Source organism: Topomyia yanbarensis, chromosome 1, assembly GCF_030247195.1.
Source record: "Topomyia yanbarensis strain Yona2022 chromosome 1, ASM3024719v1, whole genome shotgun sequence".
NCBI classification, from domain to species: Eukaryota; Metazoa; Arthropoda; class Insecta; order Diptera; family Culicidae; genus Topomyia; species Topomyia yanbarensis.
The window spans coordinates 8,400,849-8,422,039 of NC_080670.1; the positions used below are offsets into that span (position 1 = coordinate 8,400,849).

Sequence of the window (21,191 nt, forward strand, 5' to 3'; positions counted from 1 at the left end):
CGTCTTTTGATTGTTGTTTGTTTACAAATGAACGGCAACCAAACAAAAAGAGAACGAAGCTACACCGTACTTTCTCCGATTGCGCGATTCGTAATAATTTGCTTCGGGCTAAAACTGCACCGTCAACGGTTTCTCACGTGGTGATAGCCAAACATTGCGTCGTACTACAATGTGAAATCCTTATTTTCAGCGTCGAAAGTAAAATGATTGTATAAAAATTGGCTGCCACATTAAAAAAAGTTGACAATCGCCCGAACTGTCAAAAGTACTGTCAACTGATCGCGCCACCTATCCGCAGCTGTCTCAATCTATATGGGCATCATCTGCTCTTTCCGTCGATTTGATTCTCTGCTGAAATAGAGCCATTAAGGGCAGTGTGCTCGTATAACGATTCCTTGCAGACATTGTTACGTGAATCGCCAGGAAGCCGGGGGTCCCTACACTGTATTTTCGCTGATCGTTATTTGTTATTATGCAGGCAGACAGCTCCAATTGCTTGCCCTACAACGTCCCGGTCCACAGTGCGTGTCTTTGGTCCAGCAGCCGGTTGCCGCTGTGTACGTGCAAATAAAGCAAAATTTATTTAAAAACAACAACAAAACGATTTCATGATAATATCGTGTATTATATTTCTTCCCTTTCGACAAAGAGCGTTGTTGCAGCGCACGAGATGATCGTGAGTTTTTTTTTTTGGAATGATTTCTCATTCTAGTTTCGCCTTATGCAATGGAATTCCTGAGGAGACCACGGTTTGTTTCGAGTTACTTCAATCCGGGGTATGCTAAAACAGACAAACAGACGGTACATTTATGATGTTTTTGGTTGCCTCAAAAGCGGGGTCAGGTTTAGAAAGTAATTTAAGCGACATGTCGTAATCAACTTCTTGGTCTCATCTGGGAACTAAGAATGATGCATCTGATACCTATGGGATTAAGTCTTCCTTAACCGAAATCAATCGGTCGAATCCGAGGCGGCTGCAATTCCTTCTGGCGATTTTAACCAGCTGACCTTCGGCTGGTTTGGACCAGTCGTTAAGCGATGGTTTCGCTGTTTTTCGAGCATGCACACGATGTTAAGAAATATTATCATGACTTAAGAAATACCTGTCTTCTGTGTTGGAGCCGCCTCTCGCTGAACGTCCGTTGGTTGCTTTGAATGGAGAAAAAATGATGAAGTAATTACATATTTACTGCGGTGTGCATCAATGGTAGCGTTCGGAAAATAGCACGAAAAGAGATCACGGCCTCTTGAACAGCTTGAATATGATACTCACTGTAATTTTTAGTTTCAATTACTGATCTAAGAGCTTGGGAACAGTTCGTCAAAATCACACGCATGCCACCTATAACATGAGTCAGAATCGCCATCTGCCTCAATGTCCCACTAGAGCAGTCCGACCGCCACTTTACACCGACAAAGCTCCACCTTCCGCCTTGTACGGTTATGATTTATAGAGACGATTTGTTTGTTTACACTGAAAACAATTAGCCGATGCTCAAGCATACAGTCCCGTAGCTATTTCGCATGGTTTGCTTTGTTGGACTTTTCGCTGCATCTATGCAGCACAAGGGACCCAACAGTGCTGTGCGTCGTGAGGGTAGTCCGGTCGCCCAACGCTTACTTTATTAATTTATAGGCAAAATGGGCTTTTGACAGTGGTGGCATTTACAATTCAACACAGGGAACGAACTCACTTAACTCAACCGGTCGCGGGAGTCAATTGGGATGGGATGAAGTAAATGTTTAAAACGCATAAATTTCAGTACTAGTCAGCGAAGCTGTTGCACATTCCAAAGCAGCGATAAATCTTCCGATCGCGCAACGGTCATGCCCAGCTTTTTTCGTGTTCGAGGCCATTGTCTATGCAAGGTCTACACGGAGTTAACACTCCTCGCCCGATTCTGGCTTCCCATACGATCGCAGTGTAGTAGCTATTCGCGCGCATTCTCCTGCTGCCACATTCTCGTACAGTTAGCTGTTTCCGCATAATCGCTGCCAAACGGCACTAGTCGAACCTTGCGGATGGCGCGGCGGGCGCTGCTAGTAATGGCGGTAGTCTCGACCTCTCGCATGCGCACGTGCTCATAACCGAAGCGACGCTGAATCGTCCCAAGTTGCGAGACAATGACGATAAGTAAAATGTAGTAACAAGTAAATTAAACACATTAACTAATAATATCCCCAAGGGGAAAAACACGACGACCGTTGATGCGTCTCTTCAGCTATGGTGTCCCGTTCCAGGGGAGACTCACCGTGAGGGGGTGTAGGAAGCAATTTGTAAAACATACATACTAGGCGAAATCTCATCGCCTTGCGCTGCTCGTCGTGGCTTGTTCCTCCTCCTTCTTTGTGGTTTGCACTTTTTCGCTTCACGAGCTATTCCACTGCCTCTGCTCCCCAACGAGACATAATGGAACATGAATATATTTGTAATGTTTTACACACGAGGGTCTCGTTTTCCACAGGTTATTAATTATTTATAAAGTTCGCTTTTTATAAACTTCGGCGATGACTAGCGGTGTGTTGTGGCCACGATTGATATTTGCACCTCCGGTTCAACACAGGTGAAAAGTTTGACAGATACAATAGCACACTACGTTTGATCGTTGAGCCACCGCTCGGCACTGCAAGCACCGCCTACTCACGCGTGGAATTTGATCCCACCGGTGCGGTCAATTGATTTAAGAGGATTTCACGAGAGCGATACCCCCGTACTACCAAACAAGAGAACCGCTTTTATGACATCTTTATCAGCTTGTTTTCGGTGGGATTTTTTTGCCTTCCTCCGGCCGTTGAGATCTTGACACGAATCCAATCGCACCACACAATCGCAAGTCATAAAACGTTCCTCTCGACCCCACTTCCACGTACCTTGTCATTCCAGCGACTGCGACGGCTCAAAACCAGCTTTAATTATAGGTTAACATACACACACCGACACACCCGCCGGAGAAGAAGACATTATTTCACCATCATCGAATCTTTTGGGTCCGAGCAGTCCACAAGTCAATCATCTACCGCCCGTGATTGTAAACCAGAAGAGTTCCCAGTTTGTCCGAAGGGAGGACTCGCTCATTATTTACATTCTCATCAATCCACTTATCTTCATCTCTCGCTGTGGAACTTGCTCTCGTGCGCTGATGCTGCTGCTGCTGCCGTCTTTCAGCGGAACTGATGATCGCGTATCCATGTGATCCAATTATTTCCACCCTGCTGCTGTCACGTTCGTTTGGGAAGCTCCACCGCGCACCACGAAGGGGAAACTCGTTCCCTGAACGATCGATCGATCCGTTGGTTGGTTACCGCGCAGCACAATCGAACAGATTTAATCTGCGTGGAATCGGAAATCATGTCGCGAGACTAATAGCTGATGTGATTTTGTGCCTTTTGGTGAGTTCAGGTTAATTAGAGATTGTCTTTCTCCGATTCGCCGGTGCGTTAGTTAGGATTTGCGACTTCCGTTCGCAGAAGAGTTCTTCGGGAGTTTCATAACAATCTCACACGGGTTTGGGCTGTGTTGACTTTTATGTGGGCTGATGAGATGTTAGACTACGAAAAGTTTTGTCGACCGGGTTGAAATCTGCATAATTGTACAAACTTCTCGTCAAACCTATGATTACGGCATATAAGCCAACTGTCAAAATTTAAGGGGAAATTCCAGACAAATCGTAACTTGCCAATCACGGCTGTTGATAATAAACAATAGAGAAAAGTTCTCTCTTTCGTAGACTGTACGTGAACCGGGATCAACTAATAACGGTTTGTCCGGAATTCCGCCTCAAAGAGTATTTTGACAGTTGGTGAACTGCATTTTGTCGTTTTGTAAGTTTCAATTACTTCTGAATCGAATGTTTGAACAGCTGCTGATGGATCTCTACGATGGGGTTGATCGTCGAGAAACTGAAGCGAGATCAGGGGGGGGGGGGGGGGGGCTAAAGCTAACTTGCTTCAGTCATCAGGAATTTGCTGAATTGATCATCGACGGCTAATCTGCGTCCGGTCCATGCCCACTGTCGGTAAGCTTGACACGGTTTAAAATGACCGCTGCCGCATCTGTTATGGAGTCTAACCTGTCTGAAGATGAAACGCTATACGATGCAGTTACATCCGATGATAATTACGCAGCATTAGCTCCGGTAGCGCAAAAGACCCTCGCGAATAAATAACCACCAAGTTTCGTCTCGAATGCTGCAGTCAGAACGCTTCGCCAGAAGACGCAGGACCAAGAAGCGACCATTAGTGAGCTGCGTGTGTTGGTTCGGAAAATGACCAGCGAGAACTGTCAGCTAAGTCAAACATGGGCTCGAGAGAATCCGAAATTCTGCTACGAATCGACAGTCACCCGAACGGTTCTACAACAGCTGTAGACGTCGAGGAACTGGAGCCCGTCTCGGACGGTCGACAATACTTCAAGCGTCCGGTAAGTATGTATGAGGCACGACAGCTACCCCGAGACGAGAATCGTGCGCGAATCACACAAAGCTTGTACCCAATGACATCGCTGGGTACCAGTACCGTCAACGCTGCTGGCGGTGCCATCACGAACAACGCTGGTACAGATTTGAACACTACAACGACTAGAAGTGGTAGTCAGCCTCAGTTACCACCCTCCGATGAGGTCAAAAGGAGAATTGATCTAATGACAAGATATATCAAAGTTTTGCTTGACTCGTTGCAAGACCTAACCAAAACGGACACTTTTATACCTTGTGCCGAGCGAATACAGGTGGCCTTAGCCGAACTGATGGCCAGTATCCCTGCCACAATGCGAGAGGAAAGACTCTAAAATGCCCTGAAGCAAGTAATCTACAGTACTATTTTGATTCCAATGGAGTCTACCCGTTTGCAACGTTCTTTTGCCGAGGGAGGAAAGCAACTTGTCCGGACAGTATTAAAGCAAACATGGAACAGGAACGGGGTTGTGCGTCCGATTTAGCTATGTCAACCCATCATCATTAATTTGTAACATGTACAGCAAACAGCCACGAAAGATAACTTGAATAGTGGTCGCAGTGGCAAAGTTTCCTCTAACAAAAAAATCCATTGTTCCAGTAACCCTGGAGTACAGAATATACGAATAACCGAGATCAATTGAAATGTTAATCAATGATTCTTTCATTTCAGTAATCTACAATTAATTGATTCAATCGAAAAGCTCAAATATCAAAGATTCTCATATGCAGATATCTCCGGATTCAGAAATTAATGAATTCCAAAACTGGATTAAATCCACAATTTTGAAAAATTCACGGACTCAGGAATTTAAAAATAAACCAATCATAGGAATCCAAAAAATAAAGGTTCAGGAGTAGCACAAATTAGGTTTCATGTTTAAAAGGACTCAGATATTCAATACGGCTGGAACGTCCAACTGGAGGAAATAATCCTTAAATCTAGTAATACCAAAATCCACGAAACCACAAATTCAAGAATGACTTACCTTACCATTCGGTCTGAAGTTGTGCTGTTTTAGCTGTATCAAAATTTGTCTCTAGATCACTCGGTCCATGACTCGCAGAGTATGAAGACTGCTCGGATCCCGTTCAATTTTTCGCTCGAAGCACACCTTTCCTTCTTATACCTGTCGGATTAGTTTCAAGAACCATTTTTATCGGGTTGGCGTCCGCCTTTCTGACGACAAGCCACAGCAAGCACCCAATTTACACTTCTTCCAGCAACTGTTGTAATTTGTCTTCACATTCCTTCTTCCATTTACAGAGAGTACTAACGGCCCGTTAGTCCTCCGCCCACAATCGTGTAATACACGTTTTTTAGACTTCGTGCAGTAGCGTACTTGATTACTCAACGCGTTTTTCTGAAACCAAAGTAGGCACGATTACCTGCCATAATACGACTATGAATTGCTCTTCTACTCTCATTACCGGTGGTCACCAGTGAACCCTAATTACACGACTTAATCAACCACCTCGATATCGTTGCCAGGCGAAGCTATTGCGTTCATGCATTTTGTTCGACGCATTTTTGAAGAGTTAAATCCACTTTACTTCAGTCTTCAATCGAATGAATGTCAATACCATCGTCTCAAAGTGACGGGCCACAATAACAATGTGGTCGACGACGCTACCACTTGTGAATATACACGCTTTTTTAACACCAACCTTCCAGAGCGATTGTGAACAGTAGACCATACCGTATCCTTTTCCAAGATTCAAAAGAACTCGAGTAGGTTCCTGATACTCGGATATACCACATCGTTTGAACCATTGTCACTTTGGAAAATCGCTTCAGTTAATCCAGGAACCGGATATCGTCCTTTTATGAAATAGCTGATGTATCATATCCGGTTTTGCAATCTATAAACAGGTGTATTCGCGACATTTTCAAATGAATTGCCGAATTTGACGTAATGGTACGATTATCAGTAAAACCCACCTATCGAACTCTCTTGCTAATGGTGGAATGCTGGGAAGAATTTAGGAGATATTCCTAGGTAGCGCTCAGCAATGTTACTGCTCAGTAGTCCAACTGAACTTCCTTTTTTTAAATGAGACTCCCTCCATATAATTTTTCGTTAATCTCCTCCCAAATCTTCGTAATTACTCAGTGAAGTGCTCTTCTCCGTGTTTGAACACCTCACATGGTAGCTGATTAATGAACCGGCTTCATAACTCTCCTCATGAACTTTAGGTACAACCGATATTAGGAATCTGTCGTCGACTGCACGCTGTCCTAAGCTGATGCTTGTGCTACTCTCATCGTCTACAGCTGCGCCATTTGGTTCATCATAATACTGCTCTCACCTATCGATTACGATTACACTCGTTCAGTAGAAGCTCCCATTAGTGCGTCCGCACAGCACGATTAAAATTTTAACACTAGCTCTACAATTGTCCTGTATGCGGAGAATCGTCAACGAACCATGTCGATATAGAGGGTTAAAATTCTGCAAAAAAAACATGAATAAAAGAAGTGTGCTAAGGACTCAACTGATCATGGATGTTCGTCATAATACTCCTCTCACCTTTCGTTCACCTCACACTCGTTTCCCATTAGAATCTCAGCACAGCACGATTAGAATCGTTGCATTAGCTTTCGAATTATCCTGTATGCTGAGAATCGTCAACGAATCCTGTCGATATAGAAGATTAAAATTCTGCAAAAAATACACGAATAAAAAAGGACTCAACTGATCTTGGATGTTCGTCATAATACTACGCTCACCTATCGTTCACCTCACACTCGTTTCATGAGAAGATTCCCATTAGCGTCTCAGCACAGTACGATTAGAATCGTACAGTAGCTCTCAAGTTGTCCTACATGCTGTGAATCGTCAACGAATCTAGTCGATATAGAAGGTTGAAATTCTGCAAAAAAGTACAGAAATCAAAAAAGTGTGCTAAGGACTCAATTGAAGTGATGTAGAATATATAAATGAATTGAAATTAAAACGTTTAAAGCATTCAACATTAATTCTTAGAAAAGTTCTGAAAACAACTGTCTCGTTCCGTATTTCCAAACAATCTATTCACAATCGCATTACAACAGATCAGCGTCGTGCATGTTTTGCTAATATGACAAACTTTTGGATCTGGGTCCTCACATCTACCAGGCAAAGAATTAATTCCTGCATCAACAGCAGCCCAAGGCAATCTTGCATGATTCTCGCCTTTACACACGTCTGCTCCAATCAGCGGCGGTTACTGTATCGGTGTTTTCTTTAAAGTGAAGCAGTACAAGCAAACCGAATACACGCATTGCTAACGTAACAAACTCATCCTATATGCACACAGCGAACTGTGATAGGTAATCAGAGCGTTGGTCAAGAAAGATTTCATAAAAGCATAAATTCTGTGATTTGCTGAACTACAGCTGTACAAAGTTTGGAACACGTTGGCTGAATACCGGGGGTAAACGAATCAGTTGAAACTCGACAAAAACTCCTGTTTGACAAGCGATCTGCTGATGTGGCAAAACGTGTCCACCTTTTGTCGTATCTGGGACATTCACCGTATAAAACGACGTCCGTTTTGAGGTTTTTCCTAGGACGGTCATAACAGTCCGGATTTAGTATATTTCTCCTAAACTTTCTCAGGCAAGCTATCCAGAATTTGACCAGAAATTCTGACTGGCAAAAAGATCCGGAAAATATTTCTGGAGTTATTACGGAATTCCGACGGAAACAAATCAGAATTACGAATCAAATTCCGAGTGGATTTGACTGGGTTAGGGCGCAATTTCAACTTTAGCTTTAAAACAAAGCGAAACACGCGATCCTGTTTCAACATTCGCCGATGCAAAAGCTTCAACAGAAACAACCACCCAATCGCGTGGTGATTACGGAGCGGCAAAACAGCAAAGAGTCATTGCTGATACTGGCTGCTGTGGCCTCCTTCCCCTTGGGGGCCCCATTCTTTCGGAAATGTGCGCCGAACATACATTTCATAAACCTCATACTCCGAGGTTCGATTTTGCACAAAATTGGTCATCTTCCACTCGGAATGCCGTATTTATACCTCAAGCAGGGCTCTTTCGAGCTGCCGACATACCTTCGCACAAAAGAAAAATGGCAAGGAAAAACCGCTCTGCTTGAATAAACAAGCCACAGACAGCATATACTGATAAAAGTCACGCATTCGATTTTCACAACCGTTTTCGCTCTGCTGTACCGATCCGGACCACCTCATTATTCCATGGCGCACTCTCGGTCGTCTAAGGCCGCTGCATTTTGCTTGTTCCCAGCGGCAGTCTGCCAAACTCCAGCATTCAGATAATGGCTTAATTTAGATATTTATATTTCTGCAGCCTCCCGCTTTGTTCTGATATGCCGAGGGAACACACACAAACCCCGGTTCTGGAACCTGAAACCGCGCTGATGTAGAATAGCCGGGTTCTGCGAAGAACGCGGCGATGCAGGCATGACATAAAAATGTATAATTTCTGATTTAATCAGCCTGGAAAGGGCAAATCATGTGCGCTTTGGCCAAAGTTTTTGCATGTGTATTTGCACTGTGGCCTTCGGTGGTTGCAGCCAAAGAGGATCAGGAAAAATGTGAATGGTGATGGCGATCGATGGTTTACACTTTCGGGTAAATGTAAAGCAATTCGGCCAGTTTGACAGTTCACTTATACACTCGGTGAGACTACTGATACGGGTACTTCCTTCTGTAAACTCCGGAACCCATTAACATTCCGCCGGGCATCTATTCAACAAACATATTAAATCAATTATTTGCACTTGAGTCATCCTTATCTATTTTGGCTCGTATATGTCGGTGAATTTCCTGTCCTCTACTTCAAAGCACAACAAACGTAAACGTTATTTTACAGTGTATCGGTTTGGCAGCGAGTGTTTGCGAGAGACATGAAACGGGAGCAGTAGAGCTGTGTGTTCTCTTTCACAAACTCGCTCTCCCTCTCTCCGGTATGTGGCATGCCTGAGCCTTGGCGGAGTTGTCAGGGAGCCGAAACAAGTTCACTTCATCAGCGCAGTACACAGTTTGGTTGAGGTCGTGCTGTTTACGATTGTGGTGTTGAATACGCGGACACTTTTGCCCTCGAGACGAGTCTGTTAACCTCGTGATGATTCGATTCGTCCCGATAGGCATCGTTATTGTTTGAGTTCTCGTGAGAATCTTGTGTGTGTCACGACCGGCACGGCGATTTTTCAGGTGAGCTTCACATTATCGGAGGCGTGTCAAAGGGTCAGCGTAAATTTCTTCATTTGGCTGGGATGAAGCTTTTATTACCCTGGCTGCAACGAATTGTAGATTTTTCTTTTTGTACTGATAAATCTGGCTTCGAGGAAAATACGAGAGCGCAGATTGCGTTCGGTTGTGGTTGAGGCAGTATATACCGTGAGCGTGGAGGCGTGATCCGTTTGGGGCCTGAATTGGTGGGCGTGGTCCGAGCCAATCATGTCCGCGTCACGGTGGGGGGCTTCAATTAAAACGGTCAGCAGTCAGGGAAACGGTTGTGGTGGAGCCGTCGAAGCAGCGATTTTTATCACGCTCAATCGAACGCCTCTCGCGTCGATTCCCCAGAACAAAGTCTTGCGCGATTATCTACACCCTTCGCGCTGTCTTTCGAAGGCTGAAGAAAGAGGCCGGCTCCCTCACCTATCAGCTCCGGCCGGCGATGTCGAGGGGAAAAAAACAAGGGAGAACACGTTGATCATAATTTTCTCGTTTTTATGCCTCGAAGCAAATTGTTTACTTTTCTCCTCTTTTGTTATTTTCTTCCTCGTATTTAATCTTTCTGACTGCTACGTACAGTGCAACCCAATCCTTGCTTGGAGCCCTTCTGACAAGCGCTCCGCGCTGCTGGTCCTTCCGATTCGTTCATCCCGAAGCATTTGCGAGGTATATTATTTCGCTTCTTTCTATTTATGAAATGTTATTTCTCAATTATTCGCGATCGCTTTTTATGCTATACTTCCCTCGTTGCTTTAAAAAAAATCAGCCCTGGTGGCTGAAGGAAGAAAAACAATCCCATCATAATAGATAATTTGCTTATCAAATAAAGCAATCATCCTTTGTAAGAATGGACCAGCATAATATGATCGTGGTGCAAACAAAGCAGATCCTCTCCGGTGCTCGAACAATGCTTGCATGCGCTTTCTGGAACCCGGAGACGGTACAATATTGGTTCACGCGAATATCACTCCATTACTCCGGGTTTGGACCACCCGATCAGTGTACATGCCACACGATTCCTGGCTGCTGCTGGCACATTTTACACAACCGCAGTGAAAGGAAATACCTGCTACACGTTCTCCGATGTAGCACAGATTTTGACAGCTGCATGAATCCGGTGTTGTAAAAAAGGGGGTAGATTTCTTTCAATTGTAATTGCGATTTTTCACTCCCACAGTTTCAATCGTGGTTTCATTTACCAACTGCTATCACACTAAACCACATCGCCCCAAACATGGCTCACCCTCGAACGTGTTAATTAGTTCATCTTGCGCAGCTTCGTAGCCCTAGTTCGGCAATTAATTAACACATTTGATGAATTATGATTAGCACATTCCAGCTTGAAACCGATATGGTCGATCTCGTTCGAACCAGCTGAATGGGATTCCTCGGAAGACACTATTCACACCAGAATGTTAACCAAAACTAAACTTTTCTCTTTTCGACACTGATTTTCCATTCAACCAACACAGCGACCCATCACATACAACATAAACAGCAGTCGTAGTTCTCGAGCACATGCGATCATAGTGAATCTATCAACGCAACTCGATCATCATCATTATTCCGACGGTGGCTGCCAGCGGGGCGATCTCAATACATATTTACAATCTGTTTGTTTTGCTAATATATCGATATTATTATAGCATATATTTATACAGTTTTAGTTTCTCTGCTAAGCAAACACATCGTAGCTCTTGATGGCGAACTTTGTCTTTCTACCCGATGAAGACATAGTCTTCCGAGCGCCCCCACCGCGTTCCGCGGCGGCAACCATGAGATGACCGATTTCAACCGTCCGCGCCCCCGGGATTAGAAGCTTGAAGAGCCAGTTGAAATATTTACTTTTAATCCAATTTGTTGATACAGCAAGCGTTTTACGGCTCCCCACACACTGACACACTCAGTCGGACCACTCCGGTCAAATATTTATCCGTTCAATTACCGTTCCGCGCAGTCCAAATTGACTTGCACGGACAAATGTCAATATTTGAGCAGAATTTGGGTCCGCGTTCCCGAGATTTGTCGTGACATTTCGTCGAACCGGTAACCGCTGCGACCTTTCACTTGAGCCGGGCGAATTCCGAGACATGGTTTGCTCAATTGATGACTCTGTTTTGTGCCTTCGCTTTCATTCCGTTCGAAGTTGTTTGATCTCTATCATTTCAATTGAAAGCCAAGCGGCGTCCGTTGCCAATTCCCAGGAAATCTGCTCCGCTTGATTTGAATATGCGTTGTGTTTGTGGCGCGCACGAGCACTGGAAAACAATATGTTATTATCTGATCACCGGGGATGAAATATTAAAATGTCGAAAATTGCTTGCTCGCTTTAACTCGCTCTCGATCACAATCGTTTAACATTCTTGTTGCGCCACAAATAAACATACTGCTGCGGCCCTTCGTTCCAGAACTCCTCTACAGCCGGCGTACCGGTGCGATACTCCCGCGATGATTTATGCGTTTTGTTCTAAAAAAAGTAATTTTCATCGGCATGAGTTCATAAGCGAAACTGCCGCACAGCTCCGCAACTCATACACGCACGGCAGCAGGATCGACCACGATCACATGCGCGCTGTTTCGGGTAATTTCACCTCATCTACCACCGCTCCACCGAATAGCAATTGTTAATTAATTTTTCCCCCGCTTTGATGTTGCGGTAAACCAGCTTTCTTTCTCTACGCTGGCCAGTAGCAGAGAGCAACTGAGCGATTTTTGATTGAAATATCGATTTGGCCACTTCCGGCTCACTGCGGCGGCGGCAAGCTTTAATCTGCAACGGTCCTGCACCTGGAGAACATAGCATAGTTTGCGTTTGAAGTACAAATACCGTATAAATATTTGATCTCGCTTGTCCCTTTGATCCGTGGTATTTTAGTACAAACCATTTGCTGTATCAACGTTGATGCCTGAAACCGTCCATACCGTGTGCACTAATTTCGCAAACGATCGTTGACTACCGACCAGCAGGAAAAAGGTCGTTCCGCGACCACAACGCCGAGACGAAAATGCCATCAAAGGATTATTTATTAGTTTGGATATCGGGTTACGCTTCACTCTAAAACACTTTTAACACGCGGTCTCTCTCATTTTTTTATGCATTCTTTGTTTTACGAATAAGAAGCTCCTGATTAGCATATCTGCTTCCACTCTCCTTGCCTGCTTGCCGAATCCGAAACGTAAGATCTGAGGTTCGATCAAGCGAAACATCGCAATCTCGAAGTGTGTAACATAATATTTTAATTTGATTTTTTTCTGCTTCTTCTCCTTTTGCAGACTGTCTAACAATGCAAATTTCGCTGAGTTGCAATTTTTAAGCGCCCGTCGAGCTGCCGTTGCCGCAGCAGTGGCCAGTGCAGAGGCCGCAGCCGGTACCGTGCTACCGTCACATCTACCAGCAACGGTGGTCCCGACGACCGTTTCGCCGCCGGTTACAACCGAGGACCGTAATAGTACCGCCAACGGTGCTAGTGCGCGGGGAAACTCCAGTCCCGGGCTGCCTACTACCAATGGAGGAAGCCCGCCGGGCCCTGGTGCCGGTGGCGGCGGTGGACAGTCATCTGCTGGACAGACCACACTTCCCTCGGTACCAGTGCCACATCCAGGCGATTTCCATCCAGCCTACAGGATACCCGGCTACATGGAACATCTATACTCGCTGCAGCACGCGTCGGCCTCGTTGCATGGTAAGTGTTTTGTTTACGATCTGATTTCAGCCGGCCGTCGCCGTTTTTCGATATCCGAATCCGAGAGATTTTGTTTTGGCTACGCGTTATACGCCAGGCTGGATATTATTTGTCAGCGTGATCAGCGAAATTGTAGTGGACGTTGCACCGAAAAGTGTTTTATTTGACGTATTCTACCATGCGAAACCGGTTAAACAAAGTTATGGACTGATTGGATAACATAACCTCAGTTTCTCGCTGATCTGTTATTCTTGTTGAACCAACAGATTAGTTAATAGTCCATCATGTTGCTCACAATTGGAGTCGCGTTCACAGATAAGCGCACCAAGTTCGTCTGCTGAATTCTTTGTTGGTATCTCCATTATGAATCCAAATGCCCAATAGCATTTTTTCAACGTCGTTCGAGGCGCTGATACTGTAGTGAACAGCTTCCAATGAGTAGAATAATCTTTTACCGAGCAAACTAATTTGCCATACTTTTTAAAAAAAAACTTTCAACTGGTTCAACTGTACAAGGATCTAGATAAAGTGTGTCCCACTAAGCTTGAAATAAGTAAATTATGTTTCTTTCTCATGTTATTACAATTTTCTTTTGTTGATATCGGACAACTTACCGCAGATTTTCCTGCATTTTCTTGATACTTTCATAGGTTGCTGAAAAAAGTTAAAAATAGAATTAAAAACAAATTCTCAAATCATTTCAGAAACGTTTCAAAAAACGATAACTTTATCCGATTAACGTCGCCAGAAATCTTCCCAATTGCAAAAACCTTCGTCACACACCAACCTAGGGTAAACCGCAATATTGCCCACAATCCTAAAAAGATCTTAACTGATTTATTCTTTGCACTAAAACTCCCACCAGAAATAAAAAGCAAACAAACAATGGCGACAGCTCGAAAACAATTAAATCACCACACCAACACCTAATCAAGCACAAAGTTTTGACAGTTCATCCGGGCCAACTAGTATGACATTCCTACACCCCTACGTAAATAAACAATAAATCACCGCTCCGGCTTTGACCCAGCGTACAATCGAACGAAGCAAACAAAACAACAGGAAAAGCTCGTAAACGATTCCTTTACTGAGACATGATGTATACTAGCAGTTTCGAACGACGACTAAATATGTTATTCCATTAACCTGGACCCGGGATGCCTTCCGCCGTGAACCCCTTCCCGTTTCCTCTCTCTCTATATATCACAAGCTAGAGCGCACGATCATCAGGGAGACAACGACAACCCGTGTACCGCATGCAAATGGTCCACATTAGCCCGGTCCCGGAGATATAAATAAGGCGATGCGGTAATGTAACTCCGTCTTAGTAGTCGCCAGAGGCACTAGCAAACAGATGATGAAGACAACTTCCGTTGGACATAAAATTGAATGGAGAAGTAGGTGTGTGAAATGAGCTCCACGCTCCGGACTCACCGCGAGGTGGAAAAGGGGCATGGTGCATCCAAATATTATTCTGAAAAACTCATAAAAACACTGCGATCGGGCGTAACTGAGCGACAGAAGCATGCGTATGACAAGAATCCAAAAACAATAACAAAACAACGGGCAAGAGACCAGGACTGGAACGCGTGACTATTTATAATTTTATCACGTCCGATGCTAGTTAAACGCAGTGCTAGGCCACAGGCTGGTGGCCGTTGCACTGGCAGGTGACGATGAGCGCGTCCTTTGGTGCGCTAAAGAGCGACGCCAGCACAGGTCGGAACGATGAAATAGCTTCATTTTCACATCAATTTAGGCAAGTTTTCGCGCCTGTCCAGTCACCTCTGTGGTGCGTCCACGTTGGTACGTTTACAGCGATTATTTATAGCCTATCCGCGACAACTGGCCCGACAAGGCGAAAATGAAATATAGATGTCACTCATTTGTTTTAATAGTCGCGGACCGTGGCCCCCGCGGAAGAAACCCGACACAGCCGATTTTTATTGGCACTTTGGGCAGACTACGTGTGTCCAATTAATTTTCGCAGAATCATCAACGAGATCCCATCGAGAGGTTGTCGCGCGTGCGGAATATTGCAGTCAAATGGAGTGAGTCACATGGGAGCTTCAACTTGCGCGAAGCGCATATGAGATTGGCTAAATCGCATTATAAACGCAGTCATAAACTCGTAAATTAAATTTATGCTTGATTGTGAAAAATAAGACCGGTGTGGACTGTTCGCGAAAAGATGCGATGACGAACGGCAAGTCGAGTGTATTAATCAAGGTTTTACATGACTGCAATTTATACGTGACAGCTCACGGCACTCATGGTATGTTAAGTTGCATGTTTTGCCAAGGATCTTCTGCTCGGCAGCTATATTGCTGGCAGTGAGCTGGTGGACAACCATTTTATTTTTTTTTATATCGACTTTCGAGACGCTGTTTTGGCAGTGGCTATCGTTGATGCAAAACAAAGGTGAATATGAACTGTCGTTTGACCAACGGGAGATCATTATCTTAACATTCACCAAAAACTGGTCGTTAGCAAGCTTTTATATAGGTGCTGTCTAATCAAATATGTAGAAGCTGTCACTAGCTTTGGTTAGATTTTACGGTTTTCAGTCAACTTGAACCGACAACAGATGATTGATTTGTGAATTCAACGCACAAACCTGTTTGCAAGGTTGCCATAGATAGATGATTTTAAATTTTGTTTTGCTTACAGGTCTTGGACTTACCTCGGAGTACCTCAATGCTCGCAACGCAATCGCCGATCTGCACCCGGCAAGCTCGCTTGCTAGCGCTGATTTCCACTTCAGCATCGATGCAGCCAGTCGACTTAATAGTCCTCGACCCGGGAGTATACGGGCCAGTGTCAGCCGCAAACGTGCCTTATCCTCGTCGCCATACTCGGACTCGTTCGACATTAGTTCGATGATACGTTACTCCCCCAATTCGCTAGCATCGCTCGTCAATGCATCCCGCAGTAGCAGTGCTAGTGGATCCTACGGTCACCTATCAGCCAGTGCCCTCGGACCGGCACTCGGAGTCCACAGTGCAATGCCGCCGCATCTGCAGCATTTACTGAGAAGTAGTGGGTTCCTGCACTCTCTACCTGGGCATCATCCACCAACGGCTAGTATGTTCTCGCTACCACCGCACCATCCGCTGCATCCGGGACATTCCCTAACGAAGCCACAGGTAAGGGTCCATTCGGATTGCCTTAGAGTACTGTTTGATTTCTTTTTAAATACTATTTATAAAATTCTCACTATTTCCAACGTTCTCCAACAATCGACGGATTGACGTTGTTGCCATCTGCAAAAATATCATTTAGCAATTAATTACATTAAATATGTTTCTCTAAATTTCAGCAAATTACCGATCTCTCCAGCAAAAAACCAGAACAACCACACTCCACCAACCATGTGACACGCGTGGAAGCCGACAGTGCAAGTAACGCCCAGCAGAAAAAGTCTCGCATTAAGCGAGAACCTTCGATGCACATCCCGATGCACAAGGGAAGCCCACCGAACGGTTCAGCAATGATTACCTCCAACCATCAGCTCAGTCCGACGTCCACTCAGGGTATGTCGAACGGAACATCCACCTCAACGGCAGCTACCTCCACCACACACAACGGAGCACACGGTTTGAATCTCAGCCCGATGCATACTATGGACAGCCATGGTATGTGCGGTTCCAAGGTGGATTCTACCGATCCGAAAGATGAACCAGGAGACTTTATCGAAACCAACTGCCACTGGCGAGACTGCTCGCTAGAGTTCAACACCCAGGACGAGCTGGTGAAGCACATCAACAACGATCACATCCACGCGAACAAGAAATCCTTCGTCTGTCGATGGGATGATTGTTCCCGGGACGAAAAACCGTTCAAGGCTCAGTATATGCTGGTGGTGCATATGAGAAGGCACACGGGAGAGAAACCGCACAAATGCACGGTAAGTGTACTAACTGAATTGTGCTGTGTACGACGAAGTGCCTAACTTACCATCTTTTTAACACTACAGTTTGAAGGTTGCTGCAAAGCGTATTCTAGGCTGGAGAATCTTAAGACTCACCTGCGATCACATACCGGCGAGAAACCATACACTTGCGAGTATCCGGGATGCAGCAAGGCGTTCAGCAATGCTTCCGATCGAGCTAAGCACCAGAACCGCACACACAGTAATGAGGTAGGTTGAAATGCCCAATCTGTAATTAATAAAGAGAGAGCACTTTTTAAAATACAGCATTAGTTAGAAGATCTTAACAAAACAAATTATCATATTTCAGAAACCTTATGTCTGTAAAGCGCCCGGGTGCACCAAGCGATACACGGACCCGAGCTCGCTCCGGAAGCACGTTAAGACGGTCCACGGAGCGGAGTTCTACGCTAACAAAAAGCACAAGGGCAACGGGCATCACGGTGGCAGCGGTGGAGGCCACGGAAGCGGCGGAGATGGCGGTGATGACGGAGACGGGTCGAATCACATGTTCGACGGAAGTCCAAGGAGTGAAGACATGCAGAGTGGCAAAACAACAAGTATGAGCAGTCCCAGTATCAAATCGGAATCGGATGCTCACTCGCCTGGTCAACCTCCGATCAACAGTCCGATGTCGATTTCAGCCCTTACCGCTGGATTGGTGGAAGACTATGATGGCAATAGTATGCAGCTGGGAAGCCTAGCAGCGATTGACGATCCTGCCTGGCCATATGTTGATGAGGATCTTGAGGTGAGTTCTTTGTTAAGGCTGATCATATGCAGCTCGACTTACCACTTTTTATTCATAGGTCGCTGATCTTCCGTATGTCCTTCGTGAAATGGTTGACATGGGAGGTCCAACATCAGCAGCTACAACTGGATCACGTGCAGGAGCTCCGAGGAACCGTTTTAAGAATCGTATCAATAACAAGGGTTCGCTGATGAGTAACATGCTGTCCAACATCCCGGAGATCAACAACTATCGCAACACATTCGGGTTGGGCGAGCTGAACCGACGGATCACCGATCTCAAGATGGAACCGGGTACGACACCTCCTCCGCAACCATCACCAGTATCCAAGAACTGCCCGACTGATTTCGGTCAACTGAGACCACCGACTGGTCCGTCACCGTCGTGTACGAACGCGATGATGACGAACGCCTACCTTAACCCGGGTCAACTACGCAGGGATAGTAATAATAGTACAACCAGTAGCTCATACTACAGCATGCGTTCAGCAGACATTAGTAGACGAAGCAGTCAAGCGTCCCAGCAGAGCTCGATTTCGACAATGCGTCCGACCAGTTACTACAACTCATCCTTCTATGATCCAATCTCGCCAGGGAGCTCCAGGCGATCCAGTTCAATGTCAACGGCTACGAACGGAGGTCAAAGCTTACCTCCTCCACCGTCTTCTCATTTGATCTCGACGCACCTTCAACGGTTCAATCAGGGTTCGGTGGGAAATCAGGTAGCTGGAAGTTCAAGGCATTCAATCCCGAACAATATGAGTGGTGGAAGCTACTATCATCAACAACAGCTGCTCGGACAGATAGATCGCAGAATGTCAGAGCCAGTGACAGCCAACCAACATGGTTCTGTCGGAATAGGATCTCAGTTTGGCCCAGGTTTCGGTGGACCTCCACGACCGGTTTCAGCAGCTCCAAAAAGTAGCACAGTTACCTCCGGAGTAGTGGCCAAAGTTCCTACACCTCAAGCTGGTAAGCTGCATCCCAACCAGGAAGTTGTTCTAGACGAGGTCGAGGAAGGTGAAATGGTCGAAAACAAACTTGTAATTCCGGACGAAATGTTGCAGTATCTGAATCAAGTTGCAGATCAGGAGAGTAAAGTAACCGTACCGCAGGGTATGTCAACTCCAAACTCTACGGCGGCAGATAACGCAGGACCTTCTGGTTGGAATCCCACCAATAATTCACCACCAGCATACTCCGCAAACACAATGCAACCACCTCAAAAGCAACCGGCTTCTTTTAGCCAGGCACAATCGAACCTGAACAATGTATTGATGAGCCCCCAATCGCAATACAGTAACGACGATTGCAGTCTTATGAGCAACGTTATGTCCCCACAGACGCCACAACACCAAATGATGTCCCCGATGATGCCGGAGAGTGCTTCTGCGCCACTGACGCCACAGCAATCAACTCCTGTGCAATGTCAAGTACAACATTTCAACCGCTTCAACTTTCCACAGAATCAACCGAATCAGCCACCTCCGTTGCGACAGATCGCCTGCTCAAATTTGATTGGCTACTTCCATCGTACGGATCAAAGTGCTCATCACTGCTGCCTGGCAATGATGATGCAAGGTTCACTCCACATCAATCCTTCCTCCGGAGCTAACAACAGCAACTCTCAACAGTACAAAAACCCCTTCAGTAATCACTTTAACTCAAATTTTCCGGCAGCTTCACAACAGCAACAAACTGCCCCTTCTACTCAGTCCCCGCACCCAGTGGACGTGGAAATCCAGTGTGGAGATATCAGTCAGTCACAAATGTCCCCCGCAGTCGCTACCCTAGCAGCCGCGCAACCTGTATCATCCAGTCCTCACCGTCAAAACATCCCCCAGCAAACTGCTACCAAACCGATGGAGAGTAGCCTCCAAACACCTCCACTTCCATCAACTCCCACCGGATTTGGTAATCCAGCCCCGAGTGTAGCGAACGCCACCGGAGTCGCTGGTACAGCAACCCCAGCAGCTGCAGTAGCAACAGTAACAGCAACAGTATCCGCACCAGCAGCGACCGGAACCCAATCGACCATGGGTTCGGATACCTACCAACGTACTCTGGAGTACGTTCAAAACTGCCAGAACTGGGTAGAATCAGCCGCGGATATGGTCAGTAGCAGTACTCACCCGGCAGGTGTTGGAGGAACCAGTGCCGTCGCGGCTGCCACGTCGTCCAATCTGATCATCAACGATATGAGCACCTCACTCAGTTCTTACTTTGAGGAGGATCGCTACCTGCAGATGATTCAGTGAGTTGCGATGTTACATGAAATTATTACTTGTTTTATTTTTGTTTGTTTTCAAACTCATTGATTGAGACTTACTTGTTCGGAAGTTGTGTAGTGAAAAAATAGTGATAAAATGAAGAAAATCGGTATAGAGTAATATTCTCAGTGATCAAACGTAGCGAAATGAAAGCACATTGATTTCATTCAGTTTGTAGAAAATTTTAGCCGTTAAGAGCCAGCGATCAATTTAGATGTGTAAGATCAGCGACAGCATTTTCTAGCCTTGTAAGAATCCACCTTTCCTCTATGAAACAAAGACGATAGATTTCCGTCATTTTCAGTGTCTATGTTTAATTTTGATCGTGTCTTCCTATAGGATCATAGGTTTAGTAACTATTTTACGCCGCTTCGGTAAGTGACTTTAATCGATATAAAGTAGTAGAATAGAGTCGAAAGAGAGGTTTTTTTCCTTTCTCAAGAGAACGGCTCTTGTGTAGGCAAAACGACAATTGTAAGAGATTTAACAAGAGAGCCTTTACTAGTACCTAAGGTCGATTTATATTGTGTGTAAAGAAAAATTGTTTTAGTACATCGTTTGTGCAGCTTTTGTACATAACTGTCTCGATTATTAGACTTTAAAAAGATTCAAGACAATCGGAAAATAAATTAATGGTTATATTACACTGAAATGGTTGTGAGTTTCTAGTTAATTTCGAAATCCACGAAAAAATAAAAATATTTTTGTTACCTCCATCTCTAAATAGCGCGTTATTGAGCCGTTTTGGCAGTATCGCAGTAGGCGCATTTCAAACGTCAGATATCTCAATATCGCAAGACTTATAACACACTGTTCTCATTAGAGGTCCTTACACGGGCAATGAAAGTGTCATTACTAAATAATGATATTTCTGGAATTGTATACTATTTCCGTCATTACCCAC

At 45.1% G+C, this 21,191-nt stretch overlaps 1 protein-coding gene and 1 long non-coding RNA gene across 5 annotated transcripts in view; one reads left to right on the top strand and one right to left on the bottom strand.

Annotated features, from left to right (window-relative positions):
• LOC131676793 (transcriptional activator cubitus interruptus) overlaps nucleotides 1-20,939 on the top strand; it is an 86,339-nt gene extending 65,400 nt beyond the window's left edge. Inside the window, exons 2-7 of one of the 3 annotated variants that reach the window (XM_058956102.1) lie at nucleotides 12,927-13,336; nucleotides 16,007-16,482; nucleotides 16,656-17,243; nucleotides 17,313-17,477; nucleotides 17,578-18,018; nucleotides 18,077-20,939. In XM_058956102.1, coding sequence (XP_058812085.1) covers nucleotides 12,927-13,336; nucleotides 16,007-16,482; nucleotides 16,656-17,243; nucleotides 17,313-17,477; nucleotides 17,578-18,018; nucleotides 18,077-20,275 — 4,279 coding nt within the window. In that variant the 3' untranslated portion in view covers nucleotides 20,276-20,939. Of the gene's footprint in view, nucleotides 1-12,926; nucleotides 13,337-14,134; nucleotides 15,612-16,006; nucleotides 16,483-16,655; nucleotides 17,244-17,312; nucleotides 17,478-17,577; nucleotides 18,019-18,076 lie in introns of those variants that run through there. The other 2 variants (XM_058956103.1, XM_058956104.1) reach the window with 2 other exon arrangements.
• Nucleotides 1,206-17,471, bottom strand: LOC131676794 (uncharacterized). 2 transcript variants are annotated; one of them, XR_009303238.1, is made up of 5 exons: nucleotides 17,364-17,471; nucleotides 7,183-7,325; nucleotides 6,983-7,114; nucleotides 6,394-6,904; nucleotides 1,206-6,314 (listed from the first exon to the last, which is right to left on the bottom strand). It is a non-coding gene; the product is annotated as an uncharacterized LOC131676794 (long non-coding RNA). The 2 variants fall into 2 exon arrangements; XR_009303237.1 differs by having other exon boundaries at nucleotides 1,206-6,904.
• Nucleotides 20,940-21,191: the final 252 nt, after the last annotated feature.